We start from the raw sequence: 21,604 nt of genomic DNA, 5'->3' as shown, positions 1-21,604 counted from the left end.
CGGACCTTTTAGTGCTCAAATTTTCTTGCTATCATAGGAATTACCTGAGGTACTTGCTAGAAACACAAGTATGTGAGCTCACTTGATCCAGGAGCATCTCCAGGGACCTGGATTCTGGAGTCTGAGTATTCCAGGGGACACTGTCTTAGGGGTTATCAGACCCATGGCAAAAACCCTGCCCTAGCTGAACAGATGCCAGGCATGAGTACTTAATTGAAGACACAGTCAGCAAAACACTAGAGGCATGCAGAAAATGAAGTCTAAGAATTGCTGAGTAGGGAGCAACAGGGACCACTGTTACTGCTGATTTTTGTTTATCTGCAGCAGTTTCTCAACCACGGCATCACTGACATTTTTGGGCCGGGTTGGTCTCTGTTGTGGGGGTTGTCCTGTGCACTGTAGGATATTTAGCAGCATTTCTGGCCTCTACCCACTAGATGCCAGTAGCATCTCCCAGCTGTGACAACCAAATATCCCTCCAGACGTCCAAAAGTCCCTTGGAGGGTAACACTGCAATGAAAGGGAAAGATGACTTCACATATTACATAAAAAACAAAAAGAAAGAAAAAAGTGTTGCCTCAGAGCCCCGCTAGGAAGCATTCTGGTCCCCTGAACTTCAGTCAATGCAACTTCCTCTCTGCACCCTGCCTGTGGCTGGTTCCCACTGGTGTGCCTGGGAGTTCAAGGGTTTGCCTGGTATTTCTGCAGCTGAATCAGTTCACAAAGGAGCTGGGTTGAAATGCCTGGGCAAAAAGGCAAGGCCTCTTTCATCCAGATCCACTACAAGCTACCAGGGCTGAGGAGGAGCCCCCGCGCCCCTCGGTACCTTCTGCTGAAGGGCCCTCTCCAGGGACTCCACCCTCATCTGCTCCTTCCGGAGTCCAGCGTGGAGGGCTGCGCTCTCGGCCTTCGCTTTTGTTCGAACCTGAGCAATCTCTTCATTGGCTCTGTTTATGGTGTTTTGTTTGCAGAATAAAGGGACAAAAAGCACATGGTTAGTCATCAGTCACAGCCCAAGAGTCAGGACACGAACTGCTGACATCCGTGAGACACAGACCTAAGACATGACTTCATGAGAAGAGGAAAAAAGAGGAATCGGTGATGAAATAATTCAACTGTCATTTACAAAAATTCAGTTTACACACAGCTGCTACAGAAAATTCCATGGTGCAAACCAGTGGTAGAACTAATCTCAAATGCCACAGTGTCCTTCAAAATTCATGTCACTAGAGGATGCAGTCACATGACACTTTCTACAACAATCTTGGATTTTTTTTTTATTTAACCCAGTACAATAGCAGGCAGGATTATCTGTGGGATTATCACAGCTAACGAGTCAGGATACGAACCACTGGCATGTATGAGACATAGACCTAAAAGTGACTTCGATAATGAGATGCAAAAGGAAATTTTAAAAAACCATAAATGTCAGTTGATAAATAGCCAATTAACTGATGCAAGAATGCTAAAAACTCACTAGTAATCAGAGGCATGCAAATTCAAATGATAAACTTAAAATTTATCAGATTGACAAAAATTAATAAGGATGATCTTGGGCCGGCCCCATGGCTTAGCGGTTAAGTGAGCGCGCTCCACTACTGGCGGCCCGGGTTCGGATCCCAGGCGCGCACCGACGCACCGCTTCTCCGGCCGTGCTGAGTCTGAGTCCCACATACAGCAACTAGAAGGATGTGCAACTATGACATGCAACTGTCTACTGGGGCTTTGGTGGGGGGGGAAGGGAGGAGGATTGGCAGTGGATGTTAGCTCAGAGCCGGTCTTCCTCAGCAAAAAGAGGAGGATTAGCATGGATATTAGCTCAGGGCTGATCTTCCTCACCAAAAAAAAAAAAAAAAAAAAAAAAAGGATGATCTTGTCTTGAGTTGGCCGAGATGCAAGGAAAGAGACAGGCTCACGTGCTGATGGGGGGAATGAAAACTGCACTGTCTTTGTGGAGGGGATGTAGCAGTAACTATTACAACTTAAAATGCATATACCCTCTGAGCCAGCAGTTCCCCTTTAGTGATCTATCCACAGCAACACTCCCCCTTGGCACAATGGTGAATGCACAAGGATGCTCACTGTAGCATTGTTTGCGTGGAAAAAAGTGTGAAACTATGTAAATGCCCATCAATAAAGGAATGTAATACTCCTACAACCAATAAAAATCATTAGATTGAGCCATATGTCTAACACGGAAAAATGGCCATAATATACTATTAAGTGAAAAAGGAAACTTGCATTATATAACTCCAATATTATAAAAAAGGAGTCCAAAGCCGTTTTGGGTAGTATTTGTAAAGGCACAGAGAAAAGACTGAAAGAATTCATAATAAACCTTTAACAGCAGTACTTGGGGGGTGGGAACGAGAAAGGTAGAACTTAAAAGGTTTTACAAACAGGAAGACAGACAGCAAAAAATGTGCAAGTATGTATTACTTTTCAGTTAAAAAATAAAGTTGGACGCATCTTCATACCACTCCCCAGGACAAATTCCAAATGTTTTGTATTTAAAGATTAAAAAAATTAAGCCACAAAAAGACTAGAAGGAAAACATGGGAGAATATTTTATATTCGGCACAGGGAAGATCTTTGTTACTATAACAGGAAATCCAGAAGCTGTAAAAGAAATGACTGATAAATTTCACTACATAAAAATAAATTTCTGCATATCAAAAAACAGTATAGGCAGAGCCAAAAGAAAAATGACAAACTGGAAAAGTTATTCACAACTCATATTACAAAGGGCTGGCATCCTTACTACATAAACATAAAATAGATTTATGTACAAAATGTATAAACTGATAATAGAAAACCAGGCAAAGAATAGAGTTATTCACAGTAAAGCAAATATATTTATAGATGGCTGCTAAAATATGTTCAATTTCAGTCATGAGATAAACACGAATCAAAACTACATCAAATAAAATAAATGCTCTGTTGCCTGCCAAAAACAAAACAACTAAATTGAAATACCATCTTTCATCTATTAGATTTGCAGAAAATCAAAAATGTGATCTGCTGGCAAAGTTGTAGGGAAGAGACTTTCTCATACATTGTGTAGGGATGTAAATTGATAAAAGTCTAACGAGGGTAATTTGACAATATTTATAGTGACTATAAACACATACTCTTTGGCCCAGCAATTCCTTTTCTATCATAGAGATAACTCACATAATTGTACAAGGTTACTTATTGCAGCATTGTTTGTAGCAGATTTTAAATAACCTGAATGTCCCATAGGAGGGGACTGGTCAACTAAATGATACATTCCCACAATGGAACACCAGACAGCTGTTAAAAAAACATAAGGAAGCTCTTCATGGACTGATATGGAAAGATCTCCAAAATATACTGCTAAATGTAAAAAGCGAGGTATGATGTTATCTGCACAAAAAAGGAGACTCTTACGTAAAAAAAAAAAAGGTAATTATGTGCCTTGATGGAGGTGTTAGCTGACGCTATAGTGGTGTGATATACACAAATCTATCAAATCAACAGTTGTACAACTTAAACTTACACAATGTTCTATGTCAATTATATCTCAATAAAGCTGAGGGGGGAGGAAGGGGAAAAAGTAACATCTGGACGGATAAAAGAATAGCAATTACCTGGGTGAGAAAACAGGTGGGAACCCTGTGTGGGGGATGGGGTGGGAGAAGAGACTGTGCATCTTTTTATTCTTTTTAATGTTTGAGCATGTGAAGATTCTACCTATTCAAAAAATTAAATAAAGCACACATGCACACACAAAGGTAATCTGGAGTTGCAAAACAGTGATTTTTTTCTCGCCTCCGTCAACCTTCCCACAGCATCATGAAAAGTGAAATTCTTATGTGCAAGCTCTTACTTGTCTAGTTTTTCTTCTGCGTGGATTTTCAGGGCCTGATATCGCTGTTCTTCTTGTTTAACTCTGGCTAGGTAATCCTGAGCACATTTTTTCAAGGCTTCTTCATTCTGTTCCAAAGTGACAGTTTAAAATAAAAGAAAACAGGTCATTTTGTTTTTCTTCTACTAGTAACATATACCGTGTATCAGAGTTTTCATCAAAAAAAAAAAAAAAATGACAAAACCTAATTAATTCAGATGCCTTTACATTTTACTCCATGGTAATTTGAAACAGGCATAAATATTTGTCATTGAAGAAATTCTAGATAATTTCTTCATGTATTAATTTTCAAATCATACAGTAACATTCAGTTACACCAACACACCTACTTTAGGAAGGAAGTTTTTCAAAACTGAATGGCAATCTGATTCCCATTTTAGATAAACTGGCCAGTCTCATTTTTATTTTTTTATTTTTTATTTATTTATTTTTTCCCCTCAAAGCCCCAGTAGATAGTTGTATGTCATAGCTGCACATCCTTCTAGTTGCTGTATGTGGGACGCAGCCTCAGCATGGCCGGAGAAGCGGTGCGTCGGTGCACACCCGGGATCCGAACCCGGGCCACCAGCAGCGGAGCACACGCACTTAACTGCTAAGCCACCGGGCCCGCCCCTCATTTTTATTTTAATATGAAAAAAAGGAATGTTTACTATTATGTGTCTTATTAATGGTGTGCAACTAAGTTAATCAATATGCCCACTTACATCTAAACTTGAAATATTACAACTTTCTTCTAGAATATGCACCCTGGGCCGGCACCGTGGCTTAGAGGTTAAGTGCGCGCACTCCGCTGCTGGCGGCCTGGGTTCGGATCCCGGCGTGCATCAACACACTGCTTCTCCGGCCACGCTGAGGCCGTGTCCCACATACAGCAACTAGAAGGATGTGCAACTATGACGTACAGCTATCTACTGGGGCTTTGGGGGGAAAAAATAAATAAATAAAAAATCTTTAGAATATGCACCCTGAATTTTTCAGTACTATGGCTAAAATCCCTTTTGCTTGTTTTTTGTTTTTTGTTTGGTGAGCAAGATTAGCCCTGAGCTAACATCTGTTGCCAATCCTCCTCTTTTTGCTGAGGAAGATTGGCCCTGGGCTAACATGTGTGCCCACCTTCCTCTACTTTCTATGTGGGACGCCACCACAGCATCGCTTGATAAGTGGTGCATAGGTCCGTGCCGGGATCCGAACTCGTGAACCCCGGGCCGCTGCAGTGGAGCATGCAAACTTAACCACTGTGTCACTGGGCCAGCCCCCCCTTTTACTTTTACTAATATTAAATTGGTGAAAAAGAACATTTCTGGGATTCTCCTAAGGTCTGAGGGCTCCCCAGCTCTTACACTCCGTACCATACTCTGTGTCTGGGTTTACTGGCCTGATCCAGCAGAGAAACGACCGAGACACACCACCCAGCGGGCCAGATGCCTGAACAACCTCAGAAAGAAAAAAGGGAGAAAAAATCTCCAGCTTCACTGAAACAGAAGATACAAGGCCAAGAAGGGCCCTGAGTCCCTACTGAAAAGGCTGCCCACACCTCTGGCATATACGTTTGAAGATCCATCACTAAGAAAATACACTAGCAAGGAGAAAGAAGGAAAGGGACACGCTACCTTCTTGAACCCTTCCAGAACACCTTTCAGGTTCTCATATCTCCTGAAGAGATCAGAAAGGGACCTTTCCACAGAATTAAGGTCGGCCAGGGCCTGCTCCTTCTCCATGGTCAGTTGCTGGAAGCTTTTCTGAGAGGTCATACTTGTCCTCTGTTCATCTTCTGTGAATCACAATCAAAAGTCATGGCATACTGATCCAACAAATGGTTAAGAGCTGCCCTCCGTGGGCTCAGCAGTGCTCTGGGGGGACAGCAGCAGTGGATGTAACAAAATTCCCACTCTCAAGGACTTACATTCTAGTGGACGGACACATATGGTGACAAGCAACAGGGGGGAAAACAAAGCAGGGAGAGAGGGGTGGGATTCCTTTTTTATACAGAGTGGTCTCTCTCAGAGGAGACATGTGAGTAGACACCCAAAAGAACTGAGGGTGGGAGCCATGCAGCTACCGGAGAAGAATATTTCACGCCGAGGAACAGCTGTGGCAAAGGCCCTGTGCTGGGAAGGCGGTAGGTGACGTGGACAGTAGCAAACATCACTCCAGTGCTTCTGTGCAGGGAGACTGACTGTGATTTAGGCAGTCGGTCCTCACGATGTGCCTACAAGAGGCTCTAGATTCAACGCGGGAGGATCACCCACTGTTGTTCTGTAAGGGCACCGATGGGTCTGATACAGGGAAAGCTCTATTTACAGTGGAGCAAGGACACTGCCCCACAACAAAGAGATCCCACTCAGGCATATTCATGATGTGGCCAGGCCATTGACACTCTGGGTACCGGGTGGAGGGCTTTTCACAGAATTCGAGTGTTTGCTATCCTCTAAAATGAACCTAACTAGAGTTGATCCTCATTATTCACGGATTCCGTATGTGTGAACTTGCCTACTTGCTAAAATTTATTTGTAATCTCAAAATCAATACTTGTGGTGCGTTCCTGGTCACTCACGGACATGCGCAGAAAGGCGAAGACTTTGAGTCAGCTGACATGCATTGTTCTCACCTGAGGCTGAACAAGGCGATGCTCTGCCTTGTTTCATAATGTAAAAAAGTGTCCTTTTCACAGTCCATTTAGTGCCAGAGTCTTTGCATTTTTGTGCTTTCTGTTGGTGATTTCATTGTTTAAAATGGCCCCCGAGCCTAGTGCTGAAGTGCTGTCTAGTGTCCTAGGAGCAAGAAGGCTGGGATGTGCCTTCTGGGGAAAATAACGTGTGTTAGATAAGCTTCGTTCAGGCATGAGCACTGCTGGCCATGAGTTCAATGTTAATAAAGCAACAATATATATTCAATAACATGTCTTTAAACAGAAACACACATAAGACAAGGTTATGTATTGACTAAAATGTTGTGACCAGAGGCTTACAGGAACCTAACCCTGTATTTTCCCTAGGAACAATGGTTCAGTATTTGCTAATTCAGTGTTTGTGGCGACTTTACAGAACATAACCATTGCAAATAATGAGAATCAATTGTATCTACATGATGGACAAAATGAAGTTTGTATTCTGATTTGGAAATCATCTATGGATCCTATGGCTCATACCCCAGAAAAAATTTCCTTACCAATCATTTGGGCAATGGTCTTTTCATATTCAGCCACAATTTTCCTTAAAAAAAAAAAAAATTATTATCAGAAGAGAATTTTCAGACAATAAAAATGGAGAAATGCTGCCCCAAACAATTAAACATATTAACATATACTGAGGAATTTACATAACTCATTTATCTGCTTTGGGGCTCTCTGTTTTTACATTGACGTAAGATCTGTTAATGTTCAAAAGGTTTTTCCTAAGATTTTATGTTTAACAAGCCTTTCATTCCATTTATAGAAACAACTGCCCACCCTTTTTTTTTCTTTCTTTGTGAGGAAGATCAACCCTGAGCTAACATCCATGCCAATCCTCTTCTTTTTGCCGAGGAAGACTGGCCTTGGGCTAACATCTGTGCTCATCTTCCTCCACTTTATATGGGACACCGCCACAGCATGGCCCGACAAGCGGTGCCTCGGTGCACGCCCAGGATTCGAACCTGGGGCGCCAGCAGCGGAGCGTGTGCACTTAACTGCTAAGCCACAGGTCCGGCCCCTGCCCACACTTTTTCTTTGCACCTATGTGAATGACCACAAGGCAACAGATTAATTCTTAGAGAAATCAATCTTTTACAAAATAAGTTAATGACATTCCTGGGGCTCTCCCTAAGACATCTGATCTGAGTTCAGGCTTTCCTGGCCCCAATCCACCCTTTCAGGCAATCTGTCTCCTCTGATTCAGTTATAAGTTTTATTTTACTCTCCTAATTCCGAAAGTATTTCAGCTACTCAAAGACTTTAAAGATCACCTTGTTGTGTTACTCTTTCTTTTAGCGAATTGCAATAATGTTTTCCTGACCCTGTCCAGTGACGGGGCTCTTCCCTGTGACCCCTCAGTGAGAAAGGATGGCTCCCTTGCCCCGCGCTGGTGGTGCCCATCACGTGGACCCTGCATCCAAGTCTTTTATGGTGGCTACTGCAAGCTCTGTAAGAGCAGGGGCTGTCCTCTCCTCTCCACCACGCCCACCACGGGGCCCTACACCCAGTAAATGCTCAAAAAACACCAAATACAAGAGCCACAAATTAGAGTGAACATATTTAAAATGTTTCTTAATCACTCAAGTGCCGACTACACAGTGTATAAATTATTTATTCTATTTTCTCCTCTTCTTTGATACCACCTTTAGTTATTTCACAGCTCCCAACTCTCTACAGAGTGAGCACCAAAAATAAAAATATTTCAATTTAAAGTCAATCAATTTTGTTTCTTGTTAATATGCTTTTTATAATCTATTTTGTGGTTATGAAATTTGAAGCTACCACGTATAATTAATTTTAGAAAAGTATTATGAATTATAATGCCTCCATAATCATGTCAATAAATCTTATTACTCTACTTTGTATTTCAAATGTATATTTTTGCACAAATTTATGTTTTTTCAAAAGACAAGAATTATGTGGGTTCTGCTTACTTGTAATGTTCTTAACAACCCAAAATAAGTCTCAGTATTCTGGTCAGCAACACTCATGACATGACATTATCTATCACAAATTAAGGTGCAGACAGCAAAGCCCTCAAGCTCTCAACGGCTCTGTGGTAAGCAAATACTTCCACCGCTTCACCTGTGTTAAATCTAATAACGCAGGAAGGTATCCAACCCCTTCCCCAGACCTCCACTCTAACCTCATCTCCAAGACTTCTTGTCGCGTTTCTTCATATTTTTTCTTCCATTCATTTGCTTCAATCTCTTTAGTGATTATCTAGATTATAATAGAGAAAAGCTTGGTTTTACCTACTTAATCTATTACAGTTTGAATTTAAGATTGGAGACTGAAAATAACACAGCCAGGTCCCTCCCAAGACATTCGATCTACTTTAGGAATATAAAACCTCAGCATCTGTATACATTGCTCATAAGCACCTGGAAAAATGTGCTCTCAGCCACACAGGATGCTGGAGTGTGGCCACCAGAGTAAATAAAGGCGAGCAGGACATCTGGAAAAATCCCAAGTGGTAATTAAACCTCTGTAAATTTTCCCTCAGTCCAGGGTCTGGCTCTCAGCTCTGTGGGCCCAGAACCCTGACTGGGACAGGACACCCACAGCAGAGCCATCTGTCCTGCGCTCTCATCTCAGCCGCAGCGGACTCCAGGGCACCAGTTTTACTTAGGATGAGGAACGAAACTGCCGCAAAATTGGAGCGCTGGAAGTTGGCATGACCAGCACACTCTCTTTCTACAGAGACTTCCGGCTCGATAGAACACGAGGGGCCCAGAAGTTCAATGCCTCCAGCCAGAGGCCTCCCTCCCACTGTAGTCAGATCTTGTTAGTAAGACCAGAACCCATACCCCTATTCGGGATGCTCTTGCTAACTGGAAAAAAATGCTCTGAATTCACTGCCTCAAACTCCATTCGCCCTAGACAGGGCTTAGATGGGCATCCGCTGTTCTTTTATTACACTTCTCTGTGCTTCTCTCTTTCTAATTCGCGCATTCTTTATTTTAGTGCCTTTAATCAGGATCTCAAGGTCTTAGAAGCCACCCTGTCTGCTTCAGGTGACGAGGCTCATCTTTGCTTTGATCCAGTAGGTGGTCACCTCACAGTTTAACTCTCAGGAGGAAGACGAGGTCAGTTTTGTCATTGATGGGATTCTGGTGCCCGGGCCTCCTTACCACTGCTCCTGAGTTTGACAACAGGACTAGCTCACATCCCCCATTACCAATCTAACGCTTTTTTTAAAGCTTTAAAAGACCCACCTCAGAGGCAGTTAACTACTTTCATCATAAGATAAAAATAAAATTGCTACACCAAGGGAATTACCTTCTTAAAAAAAAATGTGGAAGCATCAAGAAACACACACACCCAATACACATGAGTTAGTGCAGAAACAGAATGAGAGAGGGTGGTAACTGATGAATAGCACTGAAGTGTCTTTCACATTTTCCCCACCACCCAGGAAAGGCCTGGCAGTGATCTATTTTGAACAGAGGCTGCTCAAGAAACACAACACAGGAATTTGAGAGTTGAACTATTGAATTAAAGAAAGGATGAAGGTAGCAAACAATTTTATATTACTGCAAGTCTAAAGGAATTTTTAAGCATGAGCATATATCCTCTGTAAAATGAAGGCACAGATTTAGTTACCTCTGTGGGTAAAGCTGGCAAAATTTGATATTTAAAACATCAAGCCTGAAAGATAAGGAAGTGTACAAAATTCTTAAGGATATTTCAAAACGTCAGCTTTATTCCCTGGACACAGAAGGTCAGGACTCCAGCACCAACGCGGAGTTTGACAGGGAGCCCTTCAGATGAACTAAACAAGCTGCAGGAAACAAGAACTTGCAGCCGCAGATAACTCAAGCCAACAGAGATGGAGTCTACCCACCGGCACGCAGGCTTTAACAAAAAAATGAATGGAATGAGAAAGGCTTTACCTCTTCTCTTATCAGGGTGAGCACGGCCGTCTTATCTGACTCACTGAGGCAGATGCCATCCAGGGGGCTCTCCCCTCCACAGGCCACGGACACAGGGGCCTTCTCCACGGGGGACTCCAACAGTCCCTGAGGGGGAGAGGATATATTTAATACATCCAGTCTTAGCGTCTTAACCCAAATATCCTTCAATAACTTCCTCATTACTAAATTGATCACAACCTTTGAAAACATGTTTGAAGGAAAAAAAAATCAGCAGGAGGCAACTTTAAAAAAACCAAATCTAGTTACAGTATTATCTAAAGGAAAAACTGTTCTAATGAGATCTGGGGGTCTTAGCTTCTGTGTAACAGAGAGCCGAGAGAAGTTTTCTTCTTATCCAAAAAGGAGAAAGTGTAATTATCACTGTGGTCAGTCACCAAAGAATCACATGCATAAAAGAGAAAACCATCCATGGTCAATGTCACATTTTGATGTGTTCCATGTAAATAAATTTCAAAAAAAGTGTCAACTTTCTTACATATTGATGCTTTGTATGTATTTTTATTCAGCCACTTTGAATGAAAACGTTTCTAAAATGTACTACTGACTTTCAGGCCTAAGGAAGTAGAAATGGCAAATGCATGTGGACTCTGAGCCCCACCCACGGATGATTCAGGACCAGCAGGCACTTCAGCTGCTGTGCAGTGATGCTGTGTGGTAAGCCAGCGATGCTGTCAGGTGTACGCCATTATTTGTTCCTCTACAAAGCGGCCACATGAAAGTCAAGATCGGTGCCTATACTTCCATTTTGTGGTTCTTCCCTGCTATTAAGTTTTCAGTTCCCTTCTGGCAACCTTCTGCTGTGCCAGCTTGCGTTTATCAAAAACTCAAGTTCCAGAAACCCACATTTGGTTAGTATTTTGTTTTTCACAAGAACATGAACTTCATACTATTTTCCTTCCTAAAAGACATTTTTTGGGCTATTTCTTCCCACCTATTAAAGTAAACTTTTTGTACAAATGAGAAAAAAGCTGGTTTAACAACATCCAAAATGCCAGCCAAAGTGACCTGGGAATAATCTTTTTTTTTTTAGGGTTAGAGTTAGAGTTAGGGAATATCTTAATAATCTTAAATGTCAGTATAACTGATCAATTAGTTATTGACTATAATCAATCAGTTCTCTGATATCTTGTTTGAACCAAGACAGAACAGAAAGTCTAAGGTCAACTTAGACCAGTGGTTTTTAATGTCTCTAGAAAATGCCAAAACACACAGACATAATTTTTGCATACAGCTTCACAGACCTCATCCAAGAGCCCAATATAGAAACCCCTGGCAGAGGCCACAGAAAAGGAAAATGCAAAAGCCACAAGTCGGCAGTGCCATTTCTAGCAGCATTTGGGAGTAACTGGCAGTCCCCTACGCTGACAGAAGCCCAAAGTCCCCCCAGAAACACTCTATCCTGGGACAGATCAGTCACTAGAGCCAGCAGCCACTTGCGGGTAGCCCCTAAAATGGCCCCCAATGACCCCCAACTCCTGGTACTAATCCTCTCGTGTAGTCTCCTCCCCTTGAGTGTAGACTGGACCTAGTGACTCACTTCTAAAGAAGAGAATATGGCAAAGTCATGGGATGTCACTTCTCAGATAAGTCTACAAAGACTCTGGCTTCCGTGCTGTGAGAAGCTCCATGGAGAGGCCCAGGTGGCGGGGAACCGTGGTCTCTGCCAACAGTTAGTGCGGACCCGAGACTAGCCAACAGCCACACAAGTGAGCCTGGAAGGGGACCCACCCCAAGTCGAGCCTGGAGGTGACCACAGCCCTGGCCAATACCTTGATCACAGCCTGGGAGAGATCCTGAGTCAGGGGCACCCAGCAGGATTCTTGACTCAGAAATGATGAGATAATAAATGTTTGTTGTAGATAACTAACACACCCCTAGACATCTGAATCATTCCACTAACTTCCTGTACTGTTTCACATCAAGAAACTTTCTTATAATCTTGCTTCCCACGTAACTTGTCTAGAGGGAGATAATGCACTATGTCAAGCTGACACATTGGTTCACCTTGTTGTTACATTTCTAATTTAATACATTTGAAAATCAGTCTGTGAGATTTTATCATTCTAAGTCAGAATCCCCAAGTCGAGTCAACTTAGGAAACAGCCCCCTTGTGCCACCCAAGACCCTCATGTTAGCAAGAATTTAGGAAATAAGCCAACAGTTTCCTTTTTTTTTTTGTAGAAACGATTAGACCTGAGCTAACATCCCTTGCCAATCTTCCTCTTTTTGCTGAGGAAGACTGGCTCTGGGCTAACATCCGTGCCCATCTTCCTCTACTTTACATGGGATGCCGCCACAGCATGGCTTAACAAGTGGTGAGTCGGTCTGCGCCCGGGATCCGAACCTTCGAACCCCAGGCTGCTGAAGCAGAGGGCACGAACTTAACCGCTACACCACGGGGCCAGCCCCAGCCAAGAGTTTTCTTAGTAAGGACAATATCAATGTCTAGAGCTCAGCATCTCATTCATTTGTTGAGGGGATAAATGAATTCAGTCTGCCCACTGTTTAACAACAACTTAATGCTAACAAATGTGGGGGCCAGAAGAGGCAGCATTCTGAGTTGGAGGTGGCAGATCAGACCTCAGGAGGTGGCAAATATATCCAGATGACTAGGCTCTGCGGCCGGCGGCTCTCCCCTGGCTACTCCCCTCTGCCTGGACATGTGTCACAAGCCTCATGTGAAAATGCAACAGCTCTTATGAGGTAATAAGGGCAAGAATTTATGCCGTGGCCTATTTTAGCCACATTTTCCCCTAGGATTTAACATTTTACATTCCTTAGACCTTTATATTGTTTATCAAACAGTGTAGAAACCCTACAGAATCTACCTTCACAAAGAATTGGCCCAACAGTCTCTTCCTGGGCTGGGTAACCTAGTATGTGTTAAATAAAGATGCTCAATCAATCAGTCAATCACATCCTTCCAAAAGGGTCCCATTTCATGTCCCCTAATCCTCCCCTCTGACCCACAAAGCATTCACATCTGAGGACCAACAAAGACCCATCTACAGACAGAGGAACTCAATGGAGTCCTGGCTGCAAATTTACAGTGAGCACAGATGCCACAAAGTAATTCTCTTTGCTCCTGTCCTTGCAGTGGGAGAATCAGCATCACTAATCTGTCGCAGCCCGCTGAGTGTGCTCATCTCATCATTTGTCCTTGAACTCACTGGAGCAGGACCACCCCCTGCCACTTCTCTCTAACAGAGACACACTTGGAAAAGCCAAATAAACTCAACGTTTAAGAAGTTTAAGACTTCTTAGAAAAATAAATTGAATCCTAAGTGAAAAATGCTGCAGACCAACAACTGAAAAGCAAGACGAGACGTTAATGCCCACCTCTTACTGTACTCCAGCCTTAGTTATCCTGCGCCGGTCACCACCTGTCACTGGGCATAAAGCTGCGACAGGAATGTGCTTCAAAGCAACAGAGAGGCTTAGAAAGGTAAATGCTAAATACTTTTCTTTATTCAACGTTTTGAATATTGCAATTCTTTATGCAACATTTATTCAATATTCCAAGGAAGTAAAAATTAATTTATCTTCAGAAGGTCAACAGGGGTTACGTTGAAAAGATCACAACACAGGACACGTTCTTCAGCAGCCGCCTCCATCGACAAGAATGGGCCGTTTCTTTTTCTCACTCTTTCCCACCCTTTTCCTGTCACACCACGCCACCTCATGCTGGCCCAGCACTACAGCTCCAGTCCTTCACGATATCACTTCCTTTTATCCCTATACCCACTCCGAGGAGGCAAACAAGTGCTGCTAATTTTATGGACGAAGAAGTTGGGAATCAGGAAATTTAACCACTTTGTTTCAAGAACTGGGTAAACCACCTAAACCTGCAGCCATGCAGACCAATGCTTGGCCCGCTCGACACGGCCTTCTTCAGTCATCCCATTGCTATTTTCACACACTGAAAATACTAGAAAACTCTCTTAGTACTTGGAAAACTTCAAAAGGAACTGGTTTCCCCAGTGCACCACCAGGCTGTTCTGGTGGCTGAGTGTGGAGCTGCATCCTCCGGTAGGTGGGGTAGCAGCAGCCCTCTCTCACAGGTGAGAAAACCCAAGCATATGCCCGTGAGTGACTGAGCTGGGATTAGATGACCTGGCTCCCAAAAAACAAATTTGTCCAGAAACAAACGTCTGGAATGTGTGAGGCCTTCGTGAGGGGACAGTGCTCTCGAGCCCTGTGTGCTGTGTGGGTGGCTCCCTTCTGCTCATGCTTCCACAGGCTCCTCCTCCACCACCCACCTTCATGTTTGCTCATTCCATGTCCTCTGGGGGAATACAGTGAGTCACGGCCTAACAGTGAGTCCTGAAAACAATTTAGTGGGACAAGTAATCTTCATTAAAAAAAATGAAATAGACGGGCCGGCCCCGTGGCGTAGCGGTTAAGTACGCGCGCTCCGCTGCTAGCGGTCCGGATTCGTGTGCACTGATGCACCGCTTGTCAGGCCATGCTGTGGCGGTGTCCCATATAAAGTGGAGGAAGATGGGCACAGATGTTAGCCCAGGGCCAGTCTTCCTCAGTGGAAAAAAAAAAAAAGAGGAGAATCGGCATGGATGTTAGCTCAGGGCTGATCTTCCTTCACACACAAAAAAAATGAAATAGAATAGAAAATATCAGAGTGAATCACATGAAGAAAGGTAGAAACTGTTTTGTACAATTTTTTTATAAATATACAAACGCATATGTTGTGATGTGTCACATATATTTACTAGTCAAGATGCAAAGTGTATTTGTACTGTGGATCAGGTAAAAAATGTTTCAATCTGGACTTCATCTAATCTTACAGTAGCTTCAATTATCCCCTGGGTCCTAAGGGCCCTCAAATCTATTAAAGCCAACCTAGACTTTTCTTGAGCTCACACTGTGTGTTTATAACTGCCTATCGGATATAAGGACTTAGAAACTGGTCCCACAGATGTCTCAAAGCCACGTATCTAAAAATGAACTTCTTCAATTCTGCTCCTCCTTCTGTATTCCTAATTAACTGATTCCCACATTTAGCAGTATTTGCTGTGGTAGGTGCTGAGGTAAAGCAGTGAACATGACAGTCATGGTCTCTACCTTCACCAAGCTTTGGTCTTGTAAGAAAGGCAGGGAGAACAGGGAAGTGACTCAAAGGGGCAGGTTCACAGAACTGGAGGAAATTCCGTTTGGTTAGGCAAGCGTCAGATGTTCAAGGGAGGGAGGAGACAGCTGATGCTGGAGAGGGAGGCAGAGTCCCACTGAAGAAAGCCATGTTGGTCACAGGGAGAGTTTGAACTTATCCTCAAGACAAGGGAAGCCAATGAAGAGGCTTAAGCAAAGAGTAACAAGATCAGTTGTGTATTTAAAACATTACTCTGGCTTATGTAAAAGGATGAGAGAATAAACCTGGGAACAGGAAGACTGGTTAGGAAACTGCCGTCTTATTTTAAAAGAGTGGTGGCAGCCGTAGGCTTGAGAAAAACAGATGGATTTACAATGTATGGTTTCTGGACAGAGAAACCACCCTGCTACCATGTACGTCCCTGAAGTCACCAAGCAGTGATGGTTCTACCCGCTAAATCTCTCTCAGCCTCCATCCCATCCTTTAAACTATTACTGATCACGATGCTCCCTACTTAAAACCCCACAACGGTTACCTACTGCTTCTACCATGAATTCCAAACCTGCTGGCACAATGTCTCTGGCACATTGTGGAGGCGATGATCTGGCCCTCACCTACCATATGCACAATACCCTCCGATCACACGAGATTATTAATACCTACAATAAAATGCATGCTTTCTCTCACTCCCTGCCCACAGGCCAACTCTCCTGCCCGGAATATGCTTTATTGCCTTATCTGTCTGGCAAACCCCACTCTTCCTTTAAAAAACTTAGTTCAAATGGAGGAACCTAGCAGACACCACCTTACCAGAGTGATCAAACTCAACCCCACCTTTAATGATACCCACAATGTACTTCTGTCATGTTCATGCCTAAAATCTACTAAACAATTTAATCATGAAGAAACACTGGATGAACCCAAATCGAAAGACATGCTACAAAACAGCTGACCAATACTCTTCAGAAGCGTCAAGGCAGGAAAGACAAAGACCAAGGAACTATCACAAATTAAAAGGAGTCTAAGGACGTGACACCAGTGCAATGCGGGATCCTGCACTGGATCCTGCGCCAGAAGGAGGATGTTATTGGGACAACTGATAAAACTGAATACGGCTAACAGATTAGATAATAATACTGTATCAATGTTAACTGATTTTGATAACTGTACTGTCATTATATAAAATGTTAACATCTGAGGAGTATGGGTGAAAATTTATATAAATTCTTTGCACTACATTTGTGAGTTTAAAAAAAATTTTGCTCTTAATTAGCTCAAATTCAGCTTTCCTGACACCTGACAAGCAGGTCAGCCCTGGGCCCCCACAGCGGCTGGAACACATTCTGTTATAATGTTTACCACAGGGTATCATTGGTTTCCATTTTGTATCCACTACCAGTGCTGTTCAAAAGCAATACAATGCAAGCCATACGTAATTTAAAAATTTTCAGTAGCCACATTTAAAAACTAAAATGAAACAGGTGACATAGTTAACTGAATGTATCAAAAATATTACCATCTCAGTATGTAATCAATATAAAAAGTGAGAGAGACTTTATTTTCCTTTTTTTTGGACTAAGCCTTCAAAAACTGGTTGTTTTTGGGCCGTCCCCATGGCATAGCGGTTAAGTGCATGTGCTCTGCTGCTGGCGGCCCAGGTTCGGATCCCGGGCGTGCACCGACGCACTGCTTCTCCGGCCATGCTGAGGCCGCGTCCCACATACAGCAACTAGAAGGATGTGCAGCTATGACATACAACTATCTACTGGGGCTTTGGGGGAAAAATAAATAAATAAAATTAAAAAAAAACTGGTTGTTTTTTACACTTATAGGACACCTCAATTCAGACTACAGTTCAAGAGCTCAGTAGGCACATGAGCTACTGTATCAGACGTCTCAGGACAGACTATGAGGTCCTCAAGGGAAGAAACTGTTTTATTTATATTTCATCCCCATCACCAAACACCAACTAGAATGTATTTAATGAATTAACATGGGCTTCAAAAGAAATACTGAAAAAAATGGAGCTCCACTTACCACCCCCCGTCCCCTCCCCACAAGTTTAGGAACTTACAGAGAGGGTAGAGCCATCTTTTTCCATCTTCTGACACGTCTCCTTCTCTATGCCTAAAACACAGAGAGTCATTTTTGTGGTTATCCCAAGAAGTCAGTTCTTTCCTTCCTAGTGCAAGACACTCGAAAGCCCTAGTGCAGTCCCAGAATGACATCTATGAACACATGAGCAGCGTTTCAAGATTTTCAAAGGAGCACTAGCATTCTGTTGACTGCTGTATGTCTGTGTTAAAATGTCCCAAGTATTCAGAAGAAAGAGGAGTGCATGGTTAGTCAGCCATAAACAGATCTGTGATCTTCAGGTGAAAATAACAGCGAGCCTGCCCCCTTGTGTCCATGAAACGTTTCGTAAATGAGTTGTACTAACCATGGGATTATTTTAGAAAGAGGAAACCACAACACTGAATGCTGTTTTATTACCAAGTCTGAGTGAATTTAAATTCCAGGGTACCCTCAATCTAATTAATGCACCAGATAGAACAATATGCTCTAAATTTCAGTGCGTGAAAAACTAAATTCATTATCCTCCCCATATCCTTCAAACTGGTTTCCTTGTCTCCAGTCTACCTTTCACTCTACCATCAGAGGCAACGTCGAAAAAAACCCAACACTATGCTTTTTCTAATTAAAGGAATATGCACTCACTTTCTGTATTTTAAAATACAGAAAAGTACACAAAATTTTAAAGCTATAATCCTCCACACAGCAGTAACAAATTACTATTTTAGTGTACTGTCAATAGTGAATTATTTAAAATAAAAAAGTGAACATCACTACTCTGCTTAAAAACCTTCAATGGCTCCTGTATACTACAGGTATACTACAGGATCAAGCCCAGATTCCTTATTTATCCACATGTCCTGTACTCACAGAGAGCTACTGGGCATTTTACCAACATGACCGGTTCCTTCCTATCCCCGTGAGAGAGTCTGGTTCCCTGGTGCACATCTACGTATGTATCTATCAAGACCTAGCTCAAAGGTGACTCTCCCCAGGAAACAGACTCCGGTTCACCTGACAGGAGCCAGTACACCCATCCCACCTCCACACACCTCCCACTCCCCCACGACCACAGCCTCTGCTTGCTCCCAGGACACGGCTAATCAGTTACATACAGTGTAACAGCGCTGTTCACTAACTCTGACGACACCACTGTATCTAACAGATCCCCAGCCCTTAAATTTCCATTAAAGGAATTTCCTGCTAGTGAGGAAGAATATAATTCAACAAATATCTACCATGCACCTGCACCAGAGGAAATTCAAAGGTGAATCATTCATAGTCCTTAACCTCAGGAAGTTTGTCAAAGACACCCTTCTATAATTAATACAGGGAACAGGGATGGTAAGAAGAAATGCGGTGGGAGCATAAAGCGAAGTGGGAGCCAAGTGACATTTCTGAGATAGACCTGAAAGGATGGGGAGAATTTTTACAGGAGGTGGCCAAGAAAGGTATTTCAAATGCCCCTCAAATAAAAGACATAAGTGTAGGTACAAGAGTACCCAGGATTACCCTGCACAGCTGGGATAAAGGGGTATCAAGGGAAATGGAAAACAAGGTCTTTGGCAAAGAGGTCAGAGCAGAAAGAGGCCTGTGAAGACATCTTGAACAGTGCCCAGCACACTTATTTTACAGATGAGAACTAAGACCTGGGAGAGGGGAGGACCCCAGGGAATAACTCTCACAAAGTCTGATTTCCACCTGTTTCCCTGGTTTGATGATAGATCACGATTTTAAAAATTCCAAGTATAAAAGCCCCAAGTTATATTATGTTGCTGAAGATCTGAGTTTCTAATAATGTTTAATATAGTCAGGAACACGGTTCTAAACATTTCGTAAGTCAAGTTTAAGGCCACAGATATAACTTGGGACCTGGAAAAGGGCCTCAGGTCAAGAATGTTCTAAAGAGTCAAGAGCAAGAAGCTTCAGCACAGGTTAGTCTAGGTTTTTATTAGAACTTTAAGAAAGGCACTGGTCAATTTCAATCTATCACATCTGTGAGCAGGGAAACTTATGATAGTCTAGTGTCATGACAGCAATCTCTTCACACGTTAGCACCGTGGTCAAAAGACCATGGAACCAGACTGCTGGGGTTCGAATCCAGCTCTACCCGTTACTAGCCAAGTGACCTCGGTCGAGTACTTAACTGCTGGGTCTCACTTTCCTTCTCTGAAAAATGGGAGAAAAAAATAATACCCAGTGAGGAGTAATGAGTTAATACATGTAAAGCATGTAGAGCAATGCCTACACTATACATCTGATTATTATTATTTCTCTAAGTTGCACAATGAGCATAATAATCACAACATGGTTACAGGCCAATATACTTTAGGATGTGGCCACATTAAAATAAATTATAAAAAAATGCAAGCAGTCTCATACATCATGCCTCCTGCACATCCTGCCACACGTCTCCATATGTCCCTGGTACTTCAATAAGACATCCTTTTGTGTGTCTTTTTTAGGTAAAGGAGCAAAGCATAGATCAGCCTCCTAAATCTATCTTTCAAGGGACCAATGCTCGAACCTCTCTAAGGCGTCTCCTGCTTTAGCCTGTCAGGCATTTCCATGCTTATGTACATTAGAAAGATGAAGATATGCTTCCATACCTGCTTCTGAGGATGAAAACGCATGATTTATGGTAGACACAGGAACATTGGAACATTCAAAGTACTCCAGGTCTTCCTCTGGCTCACCTTTCACCTCGGCCCCAGCTGATTTCTGACCAGATGTGGTGGACGCCAGCTTCTCCTCATCGGTAGCATGGCCATCCCTACTAGAAATGTCTGAAATCTGGGAGATCACTGCTCCTTCATCCTGGGAAATGATGCAGATAAGACGCCACCATTTAGGAGGGCAAATGGTGGGGAAAGTGACCTCAGGAATGGAGCAAGGCAGCCACCATTCCACATGGATGTTTGAGAAGAGTTAACCACAGATCTGGGTACAAATCCAGGAGGGGGCTGGGATATCTCAGACAGGGAATGCTCTGTTTTCTAGAACCTAGCTTTTGTCATTCAAATCTGAAGTTTGAAAAATTAAGCTTTTCTAGTCTAAATTTATAAGCAAGAAGTTGTAGTGGTCCAAGGCAGTGGTTTTCAAATACTTTATTCACATACCTCCTAATATTTTTTGAAAATCTATGTACCCTTTATTTATTTATCTAAATTTAAATTTAAAAATTTATTTTCAGGTGACATCTAAGAACTTTTCAGCATAAGTTTAAATAATTGGAAAGGATGTAATACCTGGTATATTTCAAATACCGGCCTTGCTTAACTCAATCTAGTTACGCTAGTAATTTGATACTCTATGATCTACATAAAATCTATTTAATATGCTATGATCTATTTAAAATCAAACACGAACAAGCTCTTTAATAGTCAGAAATTTACATCATTCCTTTTCCTCTCTGAATTTGTATTTCCACTCTACTTCTAACAAGAAATTATCCCAAAGAAATGCATTTGTACGCCTGAAAGTCTTTTAAAGGTCTCCCTATCATATTTCTCTGTTAAAAAAATTTTTTTAAAAACCTTTTTCTATGACCCTAAGTTTCTAAGTATTAACATTTTTTCTTCCGGAGAGTTATCATCACACTTACTAATGGACAATTTATTCTGAAAATATCACAACTTTTTTTGTTTTGTGAGGAAGATCAGCCCTGAGCTCACATCCATGCCAATCCTCCTCTTTTTGCTGAGGAAGACTGGCCCTGAGCTAACATCCGTGCCCATCTTCCTCCACTTTATATGGGACGCTGCCACAGCATGGCCTGATAAGCGGTGCGTCGGTGCGCACCGGGGATCCAAAGCCGGGACACCAGCAGTGGAACTCGAGCACTTAACCGCTTAGGCCACAGGGCCAGCCCCACAACTTGTGATAAGTGCTATCAAACACAAAAGTAAACTTTTACTAAAAAACGGCCA

The 21,604-nt window shown here is 42.6% G+C and overlaps 1 protein-coding gene across 8 annotated transcripts in view; it reads right to left on the bottom strand.

The window, feature by feature from the left end:
- The window catches only part of TACC1 (transforming acidic coiled-coil containing protein 1), a 96,276-nt gene that overhangs the window by 5,577 nt on the left and 69,095 nt on the right, over positions 1 to 21,604 (bottom strand). For 4 of the 8 annotated variants that reach the window (XM_087418535.1, XM_014786352.2, XM_087418533.1 and 1 more), the window contains 8 exons: positions 20,285 to 20,492; positions 17,677 to 17,729; positions 10,457 to 10,582; positions 8,707 to 8,783; positions 7,058 to 7,101; positions 5,500 to 5,660; positions 3,851 to 3,957; positions 827 to 947 (listed from right to left, as the gene is read on the bottom strand). In XM_087418535.1, coding sequence (XP_087274661.1) covers positions 827 to 947; positions 3,851 to 3,957; positions 5,500 to 5,660; positions 7,058 to 7,101; positions 8,707 to 8,783; positions 10,457 to 10,582; positions 17,677 to 17,729; positions 20,285 to 20,492 — 897 coding nt within the window. The other 4 variants (XM_087418536.1, XM_087418538.1, XM_014786353.2 and 1 more) reach the window with 2 other exon arrangements.

The sequence above is a fragment of the Ceratotherium simum genome, chromosome 28, assembly GCF_057802395.1.
Source record: "Ceratotherium simum simum isolate JZ-2026a chromosome 28, ASM5780239v1, whole genome shotgun sequence".
Classification (NCBI taxonomy): Eukaryota; Metazoa; Chordata; class Mammalia; order Perissodactyla; family Rhinocerotidae; genus Ceratotherium; species Ceratotherium simum.
The sequence above is the reverse complement of the archived record's forward strand: the minus strand, read 5'-3'. Positions and strand labels throughout refer to the sequence as shown.